The sequence below is a fragment of the Cetorhinus maximus genome, chromosome 19 (genome assembly GCF_964194155.1).
Source record: "Cetorhinus maximus chromosome 19, sCetMax3.hap1.1, whole genome shotgun sequence".
Lineage (NCBI taxonomy): Eukaryota > Metazoa > Chordata > Chondrichthyes > Lamniformes > Cetorhinidae > Cetorhinus > Cetorhinus maximus.
In genome coordinates this window covers 88,784,606-88,798,594 of record NC_135897.1, presented here as the reverse complement: position 1 = coordinate 88,798,594, position 13,989 = coordinate 88,784,606, and the positions used below count along the sequence as shown (strand labels likewise).

Sequence of the window (13,989 nt, the reverse complement as noted above, 5' to 3'; positions counted from 1 at the left end):
GAGTCCTGTCCGTTCAACCTGTTCAACCTTTCCTCCTGAGACAAGCTGCTCATCTCACAAATCAGCCTAATGAACCTTCTCTGAACTGCTTCCGAACAAGTACAACCCTCTTTAAGATGACAAAAACTCTACACAGTTCTCTGCATGTGGTCTCACCGATGCCCTGTGCAGGTGTAGCAAGACTTCCCTATTTTTATATTCCATCCTCCTTGCAATAAAGGCCACCATTGCCTTCCTAATTAATTGGTGTACCTGCATGCTGACTTTTTGTGTGATTCATGTACAAGGACACTCAGATCCCTCTGTATTGCAGATTTCTAGTCTCTATCCATTCAAATAATATTCTGCTTTTCCATTCTCTTTGCCAAATGGGCAACCTCACATTTTCCCACATTATACTCCATTTGCCAAATTTTTGTCACTCACTTAACCTACCTATATCCCTTTGCAGACTCATTGTATCCGCCTCATAACTTGCTTTCCTACCTATCTTTGTATCATCAGCAAATTTTGCTACAGTAAAGCTGTCACTTCACCCAAGTCACTATTATAGACCATAAATAGTTGAGGGCCCAGCATTGATCTTTGTAGCACTCTATTAGTCACAATTTGCCATTCTGAGAATGACCCAATTTTCCCAACTCTTTGTTTCCTGTTTGTTAACCAATCTTCTATCCATGCTAATATATCACCTCCTATACCATAAGCGCTTATCTTGTTCAGTAACCTTTGATGTGGCACCTTACAAATGCCTTTTCAAGATCCAAATACACTACATCTACTGGTTCCCCATTTTCTGCCTTGCTTGCTACATCCTCAGAGCTCTAATAAATTTGTCAAACACAATTTCCCTTTCGCTAAACCATGTTGACTCTTCCTGATGATATAATTTTGTTAATGTCCTGCTACTACCTCTTTAATGGATTCTAGTATTTTCTTGATGACCAACATTAGGCTAACTGGCCTATAGTTTCCTACTTTCTGTCTCCCTCCTTTCTTGAACAGAGATGTTACATTTGCAGTTTTCCAATCAGTTGGGACCTTTCCAGCATCTATGAAATTTTGGAAGATTACGATCAATGCATCCATTTCTTCTAAGACTCTAGCATGTAGGCCATCGAATCCAGTGGACCTGTTGGCCTTAGGTTCCATTAGTGTTCCCATTTCTATTTCTCAAGTGATTGTTTTAAGTTCCTCCCTTTTTCCTCTTGATTTTCTCATATTCTTGTGTAAATTTTTGTGTCTTCTACTGTAAAGATGTACACAAAATACTTGTTCAAAGCCTTTGCCATTTTCTTCTGTTCCATTATAAATTTCCCAGTCTCAACCTCTAAGGGACCAATGCTCACTTTAGCTACTCTTTTCCTTTTTATATACTTGAGGAAACTTTTACTGTCTGTTTTTATATTTCTTGCTAGCCTTTTCTCATACTCCAATTTCTTTTTTTAGTCATCCTTTTCTGGTTTCTAAAACTTTCCCAATCTTTGCAGCATTGTAAGCATTGTCTTTCACCTTGATGCCACCCTTAACTTACTTAGTTAACCATGGATGCTTCATCCTTCTGATAGAGTCTGTCTTCCTCAATGGAATATATCTTTGTTGAGAGCTATGAAATATCTCTTTAAATGTCTGCCACTGCTTCTCTACCATCTCACCTTGTAATCTATTACCCAGACCACTTTAGCCAACTCTGTCTTCATACACTTGTAATTGCCACATTTCTGATTGTCAAACTGAATGTGAAATTCTACCATTTTATGATCACTCTTGCCTAGAGGATTTTTTATTATGAAGTCTTTAATTAATCTTGTCTCATTACACATCATCAAATTCAAAATAGCCTGTTCCCTTGTAGGTTCCTGAATATACTGTTCTAAGAAGCTGTCCTGAATACATTCTATGAACTCATACTCTGGCCTGCATGTACCAACTTGATTTGCCCAATCAGTCTGAAGGAGAAAGCCACCCATGATTATCGCAGTTCTTTTCTTGCAAGCCCCATTATTTCTTGATGTATACTCTGTCCTACTGTGTAGCTGCTGTTAGAGGGCCTATAACCTGCTCCCACCAGTGAATTCTTTATTAACAGAGTTACCCCACCTCCTTTTCTTTTCCTCCTGTCCTTCCTAAATGTCAAATACTGTTGAATATTCAGATCCCAAACTTGATCACCTTGCACCCACATCTCTGTAATGACTATCATATCATACCCTTACAAGCCGCATAAAGGATTATTAGGACAGATACATAAATTTCACAATGTGATACAAGTATGGATGTGATTCTTTTTTACTAAAAAACTGTGTTTGAAATTCTGCAGCTGTCTTCTGTACATGTACGATAAGGTGATAGCTCCAAATGTCACATTGGCTCCATCTTTACAACGATGTAGAGATGCTGCTAAGTCGGTGAATAAGGAATCTATGGTGAGCACATCAACAGCCTTGGAAGAGGAGGTGAAACATCAGAGAGATAATGTGAATAAGAAGTTAATGTCCTGTTTTGCATTGTCTCCGGAAGAGGAAGGGAATAACATTCCGAGCGCAGATTCGTACAGTCCATGTGAGTTCAGCATGGTGATTACATGTTCCTTTCTGATTTGCAGGTAGAACTCTTTTAACTTGTTTCTTGAGTGCCAAATGGATGTTATAATTTACAGGACCTTTTGTAACATACGGGAGATGGTGACAATGTTACTTGACTAGTGATACAAAGGCCAAGGCTAATGCTCTGGGGACATGGATTCAAATCCCACCATGGCAGCTGGTAGAATTTAAATTCAACTTAGAAAATCTGGAATATAAAAAAAGCTAGTCTCAGTAATGGTGACCATGACAACTATCATCAACTGTCATAAAAACCCATCTGGTTCACTGATGTCCTTTAGGCAATGAAATCTGCCATCCTTACCTGGGCTGACCTACGTGTGACTCCAGACCCACAGCAATGTGGTTGACTCTTAACTGCCCACTCAGTCCAAGGGCAGTTAGGGATGGGCAACAAATGCTGGCCTTGCCAGCGATGCCCACACCCCATGAAATAATAAAGAAAAAGAAATATGGACATAAACTTGTTTTCCTCCTTTGACTATTTAAAAAGAATAAAAATGGATTTCAAAGGAGTTTTGGCATTCAATACTTTCCACAATATAATCATAGACCAAATACAACACAGGAAGTTCGGCATAGAACATTATTTTCAAAAACTAGCGGGTATGTAATTAGAGGTAAACTTTTGGTAATTATTTGGCAGGCAAGAGATTAGGAATAAAGGTTTTATTCTCTGGTTCCCAGGGTGTGATAAGTGGTGTTCCCCAGAGATCTGTTCTGGGGCCTTAGCTTTATGCCATATATATTAACTTGAATGAAGAAACAGAGAGCTATACATGCAAGCTTGTGACACTAGGGCCGGGATTTTCTGGCCCCGTTGAGAGCGGGATCCACCATTGGTGAAGCGGCGCCCCAGCCGGAAGCCCATTGACTTGCGGCGGGACCGGAAGATCCCGCCCTAGGTTGGTAGGCACAGAAGTTTTATAGACAAGAGGAGGAAGTTACAGAGTGGTTGCACAGAACTGTGTAAGGTGGAGTTCAATGCAGGGAAATGTGAAATCGTCCAGTTGGATCTTGGAAAGACAAACCAGGATATTTTCTTAATTGAGGGTGACTTGACTCTGGAGGGGGCAAAGGGATTTAGGTGTCCATACATCTAAGTCACTGAAATCTAGTGCAAAGGTGTGAAAGGGCTAATAGAATGTTGGCCCCAGCTCAGGGTGGTTGGAATTTGAAAGTGAAGAAGTGATTCTTCACCTGTGCGGAAACTTGGTCAGAGCCCAACTGGAGTACTGGCATTCAGTGTTGGGCTCTGAACCTTGGGAAAGATTTTCTTTTATTCAATCATGGGATGTGAGCATTGATGGCAAAGTCAGCATTTATTATGCATCCCTTTTTGCCCTTGAGAAGGTGGTGGTGAGCTGCTGTCTTGAACAGCTGCAGTCCATGTGGGATAGGTACACCCACACTGCTGATATGGAGGGTGTTCCAGAATTTTGACTCAGTGACACTGAAGGAACGGCAATACAGATCCAAGTCAGAATGATGTGTGACTTGGGAGTAGAACTTGCAGGCAGAGGTGTTCTTTTGCATCTGCCGCCCTTGTTTTTCTAGGTGGTAAAGGTCCTGGGTTTGGAAGATGCTAATGAAAGAGCCTTGGCAAGTTGCTGCAGTGCATCTTGTAAATGTTTCACACTGCTGCTACTGTGCGTTGTTGGTGGAAGGAGTGAGTGCTTAAGGTGTTGGTTGGAGTGTTGATCAAGTTGGCTGCTTTATCCTGAATGGTGTCGAGCTTCTTGTGTTGTTGGCACTGCATTCATCCTGGCAAGTGTAGAATATACCATCGCATTCCTGAATTATACCATGTAGATGGTGGAGAGTCAGGCGGTGAGTTACTTGCAGCAGAATTCCTGGCCTATAACCTGCCCTTGTAGCCACAAAATATACAAGACTAATCCTGTAAAGTTTCTGATCAGTGGTAACCCCAGGATGTTGTTGGCTGGTATTCAGCATTTGTAATACCTCTGAACATCAGGGGACGATGGTTATATTCACTCTTGTTGGAGATGGTCATTGCCAGGCACTTAAGTTGCAAGTAACATTTGCGCCACATCAGTCAAGCTTGAATGATGCCCAAGTCTTTTTGCATGCAGGCATGAACTGCTTCATTGCAGGATTGTCTTATGAGGAGAGATTGGGTCGACCGGGCCTGTATTCACTGGGGTTTAGAAGAATGAGAAGGGATCTCATTGAAATTTTAAAATTCTGATAGGGCTGGACAGACTGGATGCAGAGATGATGTTTCTTCTGGCTGGGGGATCTAGAACAAGGGGTTTCAGTCTCAGGATACTGGGCCCATTTGGGATTGAGATGAGGAGAAACTCTTCACTCAGAGGGTGGTGAACCTGTGGAATTCTCCAGAGAAGGCTTTGGAGGCCAATATTTAAGAAGGAAATAGATTTCTAGACTCTAAAGGCGTCAAGATGTATGGGGAGAGTACAGGAATATGGCATTGAGATTGAGTCTCAACCATGATCATATTGAATAGTGGAGCAGGCCAGAAGGGCCGAATGACCTACTCCTCTTTTCTCTGTTTCTATCTGAGGAGATACGAATGGCATTGAACATTGCACACAAATATCAGCGAACACCCTCCAATGCTGATCTTATGATGGGTAAAAGTCATTGAAGCAGCTGAGGATGGTTGGGTTTTGGACACTACCTGAGGAACTCCTGCAGCACAATCCTTGGGCAATATTAGTCCTGAAAAAGCAGCTCACCTGAATGATACCAGGGCTTAAAGGATTAAATTGACTACAGGTTGCATAACCTTGGTTTGTATTCCTTTGAATTTAGAAGGTTGAGAAGTGACCTAATTAAAGTATTTAAAATGATTAAGGGATTCAGTAAGATAGATAAAAAAATCCCAGGAATCCTGATCCCAGGAATGAAAGGCTTAACATATGAGGAATGTTTGAGGACTCTGGGTCTATACTCGATGGAGTTTAGAAGGATGAAGGGGGATCTGATTGAAACTTACAGAATACTGAAAGGCCTGGATAGAGTGGACGTGGGGAAGATGTTTCCATTAGTAGGAGAGACTAGGACCTGAGGGCACAGCCTCAGAGTAAAGGGAAGACCTTTTAGAACAGAGATGAGGAGAAACTTCTTTAGCCAGAGAGTGGTGAATCTATGGAATTCATTGCCACAGAAGGCTGTGGAGGCCAGGTTATTGAGTGTATTTAAGACCGAGATAGATAGGTTCTTGATTGGTAAGGGGATCAAAGGTTATGGGGAGAAGGTGGGAGAATGGGGTTGAGAAACTTATCAGCCATGATTGAATGGCGGAGCAGACTCAATGGGTCGAATGGCCTAATTTCTGCTCCTATGTCTTATGGTCTTATGGTCTTAAAAATTCTTTCCTCTAGTGGAGGAATGATCTAGAACAAGAGAGCATAATCTTAAAATTAGAGCTGAGCCATTTAGGAGTGAAATTAGGAAGCACCTTTTTCACATAAAGGAAAGAGGCATTCGGAAACTCACTCCCAAGTCAGATTCGGGGTAGAGGTCAGACTTGACCTAATTGAATGGTCGAACAGGCTGAAGGGCCTACTTCTGTTTCTGCTGTGAGGCATAAATTATTATTTGAATCTTTTTATTATGTTAAATCTGTACCAAATTTTCAGTTTATTCTAATGGTGACTTAATTTATGATCACTATCCTTGAAAACTGCTTACTCGAGATCTTGGGTATGCAACTTGGAGTTTTAATTTATATTTTAATATGTTACTGTAAGTAATGAATTCTGTGATCCTCCTAAATTGTCCTTTAAATATAGTTCCTTGATAAGTACGTGCTTAAGACCAGCTAGATGAAAAAATTAAATTTTGATTTCTTTATCTCCTTCATTAGGTTATCGAGCCTCAGAGTCTTCTGCTGAACATGTAGAAGAATACATAAAATTGGAACATGCCAGTGACAGAAATAAGCAGCGGATCGCCATGGAATTGAACAGCAACACAACTAATACTGACAGAGAGACTGGAAATTCACCTCTATGCATTGGGATGAGTACAGAAGAGGAGAATGAAAAAATAGTGGAACAAATCATGAAAACGTACTGTAAACAACAAGAGAAGCTGAATTCCACAATTCAGCAGAAGAAGCAACTACAAATGGTAAAGAAGCGATACTGGCTATATATTTTTTTTAAAATGCTTTACACAAGTGGAGTGATGTATTGCTTACAAATGTTACTATACAAGAAAAAAATCATGTACTTTTGGGTTTTAGCTGAACCTGAGCTATAACTTTCTGCCACGGGATTGTGTATTTTTCTGTTTACTGGTAGGGACATTCCAAAGTAACCTTTTCAAAACCACTTTGTTGGCTGTAGTGTGGTCAATGTTGTAAGAATGGGGAGGCGTAGTGGTATTGTCACTGGACTAGTAATCCAGAGACCCTGGTCTCTGGGCACCCGGGTTTGAATCCCACCACGGCAGATGGTGGAATTTGAATTCAATAAAAATCTGCAATTAAAAGTCTAATGATAACTATGAAACCATGTGTTGTAAAGGAAAACCCCCACCTGGTTCACTAATGTCCTTTAGGGAAGGAAATCTGTCGTCCTTATCTGGTCCGGTCTACATGTGACTCCAGATCCACAATAATTTGGTTAACTCTTACGTCAACCTAGCAAACCACTCAGTTGTATCAAACTACTAAAAACAAGTCAATAAGGAATGAAACCGGACAGACCACCCAGCATCAACCTAGGCACCAGAAATGACAACGACAAGCTCAGCCCTGTTGACCCTGCAAAGCCCTCCTTACGAACATCTGGGGGCTTGTGCCAAAACTGAGAGAGCTGACTCACGGACCAGTCAGGCAACAACTCTCAGAAGCATACCTTACAGTTAATGTCCCAGACGCCCCCATCACCATCCCTGGGTATGTCCTGCCCCACCGGCAGGAGAGACCCAGCAGAGGTGGTGGTGGGAGGGAGTTGCCCTGGGAGCCCTCAACATCAACTCTGGACCCCATGACGTTTCATGGCATCAGGTCAAACATGGGCAAGGAAACCGCCTGCTGATTACCATGTACCAATCTCCTGAGCTGATGAATCAGTACTCCTCCATGTTGAACACAACTTGGAGGAACCACTGAGGGTGGCAAGGTGCAGAATGTAATCCCTACTCTTCCATTACTACCAAGCCAGTGGCTCAATGAAGAATGCAGGCAGGCATGCCAGGAGCAGCACTAGGCAAACCTAAAAATGAGGTGTCAACTTTGTGAAGCTACAACACAGGACTACTTGCATGCCAAACAGCATAAGCAATAATAGATAGACACAGTTATGCGATTCCACAACCAACGGATCAGATCTAAGCTCTGCCACACCCAGTTGTGAATGGTGGTGGACAATTAAACAACTCACTGGAGGAGGAGGCTCCACTAATACCCCTATCCTCAATGATGTGGGAGTCCAGCACATAAGTGCAAAAGATAAACCAGAAGTGCTGAGTGGGTGATCCATCTCAGCCTCCTCTGGAGGCCCTCAGCATCACAAATGCCAGTCTCCAGCCAATTCAATTCACTCCATGTGAAATCAAGAAACGGCTGAAGGCACTGGATACTGCAAAGGTTATGGGCCCTGACAATATTCTGGCAATAGTACTGAAAAATTGAGCTCCAGAACTTGCTGCATCCCTAGCCAAGCTGTTTCAGTATAGCTCAGCACTGGCATCTACCTGGAAATATTGGAAGTTGCCCAGGTATGTCCTGTACACAAAAAGCAGGACAATTCCAACCCAGCCAATTACCGCCCCATCAATCTATTCTTGATTGTCAGTAAAGTGATGGAAGGGGTCATCAATAGTGCTATCAAGCGGCTTTTGCTTATCAGTAACCTGCTCACTGATGCTTAATTTAATGATAATTTAAATGATATTGATTGAAGGGTAACTATTGGCTTGGACACTAGGGAGAGTATGCCTTTGCCGCCGTTCTTTGAAATCATGCCATTTGATCATCTGAGAAGGCAGATGTGGCATTGGTTTAACATCTCATCTGGCAGTGCAGCACTCCCTCAGTACTGCACTGGATTGCCAGCCTTTTGTGCTCAAGTTTCTGGAGTGGAACTTGAACCTACAAATTTCTGACTCCCGTGAGATGCTGCCCAGCTGAACTCTGGTAGCCCCATGTACCACATAACAGCAGTGGAAAAATTATATCACTAAACTGTCGGCATTAATCTGTATAGGCAATGCAAAATAACTTCTGTGTGATTGATTTTTTTGGTGGGTCAGTTATTTCTTCTCATACAATTAGAAGTAATATTTAAAATCCATTTGAAGGAGCAACATTGTAGTCACAAGGATTTCTACTACACAGTGATGACCATTTCATGCTCCCAACTATTTTAATTGATCCATTTGGTCTCAGATGCGATATAGTAATTAGCAAATGATCAGATACAGCAATACTGAAAAATTAATGGAAAACATCGATCACCCCTGTATTACAGATTTAATTATTTTGCAAAATTTAACTACTTGCACATTCATTTTTTTGGCTGGATTTTGGGGTCAGTGGCAAAGCATTGGTACTCGCTGCTGACCTTGAAGAAAGCTGCCCACAAAGATTAAGCAATCTCTGTGGCATGGTTTTCCAATTTCCAGATGGCAGTTTAAATCTGGTGCCAAGTCTTGGCCTGCAGCAGCAGTGATGTCAGCAAGCAGGTAAGCAGCCAGTCACATTGAAGTATTCTTACACAGTAAACCAGGAAGTTAAAAGCACTTAACAAGATCCTCCATTTATACATAGATAGTAAAATAAATGAAAATGAATGGATTAGGATATCAGATAATATAAAGATAAGCATACTTTAAAAAATAAGTGTTTTTTTTAATTGAGAAGTTTGACGCTCCACAAGTATAAAATTAGCTTTTCAGGGGCCAGTGAAAGTGTATAGCAGTAATTATCAAGTTTGTAGACCATCAAAAACACAACTCCACCTCAATCAACAAGGGGTAATATTTTGCAAGCGTTTTTACAGTGTAAGAGTGGAAATTATTTCCCATTGATTGCAGCCTGGGGCTGCCTCAGCCTGAACCTATTGGAGAAGCATACAATCATTGGCAGCAACTTCTGAATTTTCATTGTTATTCAATGCATGTATAGACTCCAAAAGCTGCTGTTAGTTTCAGTGGTGTAATGATGGCAAACACTGAGTTTCTCCATCTTTACCACTGTAAGATCCAGGCCATTATATTTATCTAGCTTTTTTTTAAAAGGAACCAAAGTTCTGTGAAGCTTTGGGTACCAAGTCTGGATCTATCTGTGGTCCTGAGCATATCTTAAGAGATGGAGGGCACAGTGTGCTGTATAATGCTTTATTGCAGGGACTGAGAGAAAGAATGAGGATAATTGAGACCTAGAGAGAATGTTATAGACAAAGGTTTATTTATAGACTTTTGGGCAAAGCTGTGAAAGAAAAGTTGGAAGTACTAGAAATATGTAACAGGTCCATTTGCATTTTTAAAAAGAGAAGGCAGGGTAATATTTTGGTGTTGATCTTTCATCAGTCTACATCTGAAAAGTAAACCTGACTTTTCTCTTTCCAGATATTGATTGACAGGAATGTGTGTTTCCAGCATTTATAGTTCTCCTTTAAACCATAACATTTTTTGCAAAGGTAGTGTAAATGTTACAATACTGAAATTAAAAAGTTCATTCTATCCTAAAAGGAAGGGAAAGTCGGGGGTGGGGGTGGGGGGCGAATTATTCTTTGTACTCTTTTGCCCATTAAATAACAAAGGCACAAAGATATTCTCATGCCAGCTTCAGTGGTAGAACTTTTGCCTCTTGAGATAAGAACATGTATTCAAACCCCATTCCAGAGATTTGAATACATAATAGACTAACTCCCTTCTTTAGGAGGAGATAGTAATGTAGCAGTAATGTCACTGGACTAGTATTCCAGAGGTCTGGGCTAATGCTCTGGGGCCATGCAGCTGGTGAAATTTAAATTCAATTAATAAAATCTGGGATTGAAAGCTAATCTCAGTAATTGTGACTATCATGAAACTATCATCGATGGTCATAAAAGCCCACCTGGTTCACTATTGCCCTTTAAGGAAGGAAAGCTGCCACCCTTACCTGGTCTGGCCTACATGTGACTCCAGATCCACAGCAATGTGGTTGACTGTTAACTGCTGTCTGAAATGGTCAGGCAAGCTACTCAGTTCAAGCCCAATTAGGGATGGGCAACAAATGCTGGCTTTGCTAGTGACACCCATGTAGAATAAAGAAGGAAAAAAAACACAGGTCACTGCAACACTGAGCAAGTGCTGCACTGTTGGAGGAGCTGCCTTTCAGAAGAGTTGTTAAACCAAGGTCCCTTTTGCCCTCTCAGGTGGACGTAAATTCCACTAATGGAAGAAGAGCAGGACAATTCACCTAGTGGCCTAGCCAACATTTATCCCTGAACCAGCAATATTAAGATAGTTTACCTGGTAATTTATCTTGTTGCTGTTTGTGGGCAAATTGGCTGTAGCGTTTGCTTACATTACAGTGACAATATGCAAAAAGTATTTAATTTGCTAAAAGTGCTTTGGGATTTCCTATCTGTTTCTTTCTATGCCAAATGCCCAAGTTCAAGGACTGATTCCTCTGCATTACACTATTGAACAAAGCAGCAAATTCAAACACTAACCAAAATTTTAAATAATTAGTTTGTAATTTAGCTAGGCAGGTTGCCTTGATGTTTATCCCTCAAATTAAATGCTTTTATTTGTAATTTTTTTTGCACAAGAGCTCTTTCATTGTTAGGGCAGGTAGTGGCATAGTGGTATTGTCAGTAATCCAGAGACCCAGGGTAATGCTCTGGGGACCCGGGCTCGAATCCCACCATGGCAGATGGTGGAACTTGAATTCAGTAAAATATCAGAAATTATAAGCCTATTGATGACCATGAAACCATGATTGTTGCATCATGGTTCACTAATGTCCTTTAAGGAAGGAAATCTGCCATCCTTACCTGATCTGGCCTACATGTGACTTCAGCAATGTGGTTGACTCTTAAGTGCCCTCTGAAATGGCCTAGCAAACCACTCAGTTGTATCAAACTGCTAAAAGTAATTCAGTAAAGAATGAAACCTGACAGACGACCTGGCATCGACCTAGGCACCGGAAACAGCAATGGCAAACTTAACCCTGTCGACCCTGCAAAGTCCTCCTTACTTACATCTGGCAGCTTGTGCCAAAACTGGGAGAGCTGTCTCACAGACTAGCCAAGCAACAACCTGATATAGCCACACTCTCAGAATCATACCTTAAAGATAATGTCCCAGACACCACCATCACCATCTCTGGGTATGTCCTGTCCCACTGGCAGGGGAGACCCAGCAGAGGTGGCGGCACAGTGGTATACAGTTGGGAGGGAGTTGCCCTGGAGTCCTCAACATCGACTCCAGACCCCAAAAAAGTCTTATGGCATCAGGTTAAACATGGGCAAGGAAACCTCCTGCTGACTACCACGTACCATCCCCCCAAGCTGATGAATCACTAGTCCTCCATGTTAAACACCACTTGGAGGAAGCACTGAGGGTGGCAAGGGTGCAGAATGTACTCTGAGAGGGGGCTTCAATGTCCATCAGCAAGAGTGGCTTGGTAGTACCACTACAGATCGAGCTGGCTGAGTCCTAAATGACATAGCTGCCCAACTGGGCCTGTGGCAGATGGTGAAGGAACCAACAAGGGAAAAACGTATGTGACCTCATCTCACCAACCTGCCTGCCGTAGATGCACCTGTCCGTGACCGTATCGGTGCACAGCCCTTGTGGAGATGAAGTCCCGTCTTCACATTGAGGATACCCTCCATCTTATTGTGTGGCACTACCGCCGTGCTAAATGGGATAGATTTCGAACAGATCTAGCAACTCGACTGGGCATCCATGAGGCGCTGTGGGCCATCAGCAGCAGCATAATTGTACTTGAACACAATCTGTAACCTCATGGCCCAGCATATCCCCCACTCTACCATTATCATCAAGCCAGGGGATCAACCTTGGTTCAATGAAGAGTGCAGGAGGGCGTGCCAGAAGTAGCACCAGGCATACCTAAAAATGAGGTGTCAACCTGGTGAAGCACCGGACTACTTGCATGCCAAACTGCATAAGTAGCAAGTGATAGACAAAGCTAAGCGATTCCATAACCAACGGATCGGAACTACGTTTTGCAGTCCTGCCATGCCCAGTTGTGAATGGTGGTGGACAATTAACTCAGTGGAAAAGGCAGCTCACCACCACTTTCTCAAGGGCAACTAGGGATGGGCAATAAATGCTGGCCCAGCCAGTGCAGCCCACGTCCTGTGAATGAATAAAGAAAAATAAATGGTAGAAGGCATTGGATACTGCAAAAGCTATGGGCCCAGACAATATTCTGGCAATAGTACTGAAGAACTGTGCTCCAGAACTTGCTGAGCCCCTAGCCTAGGAGCTGTTCCAGTACATCTACAAGACAGGCATCTACCCAGCAATGTGGAAACTTGCCCAGTTATGCCCTGTACACAAAAAGTAGGACAATTTCAATCCAGCCAATTACCACCTCATCAGTCTACTCTCAATCATCAGAAAAGTGGCGGAAAAGGTCACCAATAGTGCTATCAAGAGGCACTTGCTTATCAACAACCTGCTCACTGATGCTCAGTTTGGGTTCGGCAAGATCACTCAGCTCCTGAACTCATTACAGCCTTGGTCCAAACATTGACAAAGGAGCTGAATTCCAGAGGTGGGGCGAGAGTGACTGGCCTTGATATCAAGACAGCATTTGATCGAATGTGGCATCAGGGAGCCCAAGCAAAACTGGAGTCAATGGGAATCAGGGAAAACTTTCCGTTAGTTGGAGTCATACCTAGCACATAGAAAGATGGTTGTGTTTATCGGAGCTCAATCATCTCAATTCTAGGACATCACTGAAGGAGTTCCCTCAGGGTATTGTCCTAGGCCCAACCATCTTCAGCTGCTTCATCAATGATCTTCCTTCCATCATAAGGTCAGAAATGGGGATGTTCGCTAATGGTTGCACAATGTTCAGCACCATTCGCGATTCTTCAGATACTGAAGCAATCTGTGTCCAAATGCAGCAAGACCTGAATGATATCCAGGTTTGGGCTGACAAGCGGCAAGTAACATTCATGCCACACAAGTGCCAGGCAATGACAATCTCCAACAAGAGAGAATCTAACTATTGTCCTTTAACGTTCAGTGGTATTCCCATTACTGACTCCCCCACTATCAACATCTTGGGGGTTACCATTGACCAGAAACTGAACTGGACTAGCCATATAAATACTGTGGCTACAAGAGCAGGTCAAAGTCTAAGAATCCTGTGGCAAGTAACTCACCTCCTGACTTGCCAAAGACTGTCCACCATCTA

The 13,989-nt window shown here is 42.4% G+C and overlaps 1 protein-coding gene across 2 annotated transcripts in view; it reads left to right on the top strand.

Annotated features, from left to right (window-relative positions):
• The window catches only part of LOC144694016 (ski-like protein), a 77,944-nt gene that overhangs the window by 51,623 nt on the left and 12,332 nt on the right, over positions 1 to 13,989 (top strand). For both annotated transcript variants that reach the window (XM_078564340.1, XM_078564339.1), the window contains exons 4-5: positions 2,321 to 2,562; positions 6,463 to 6,728. In XM_078564340.1, coding sequence (XP_078420466.1) covers positions 2,321 to 2,562; positions 6,463 to 6,728 — 508 coding nt within the window. The remainder of the gene's footprint in view (positions 1 to 2,320; positions 2,563 to 6,462; positions 6,729 to 13,989) is intronic.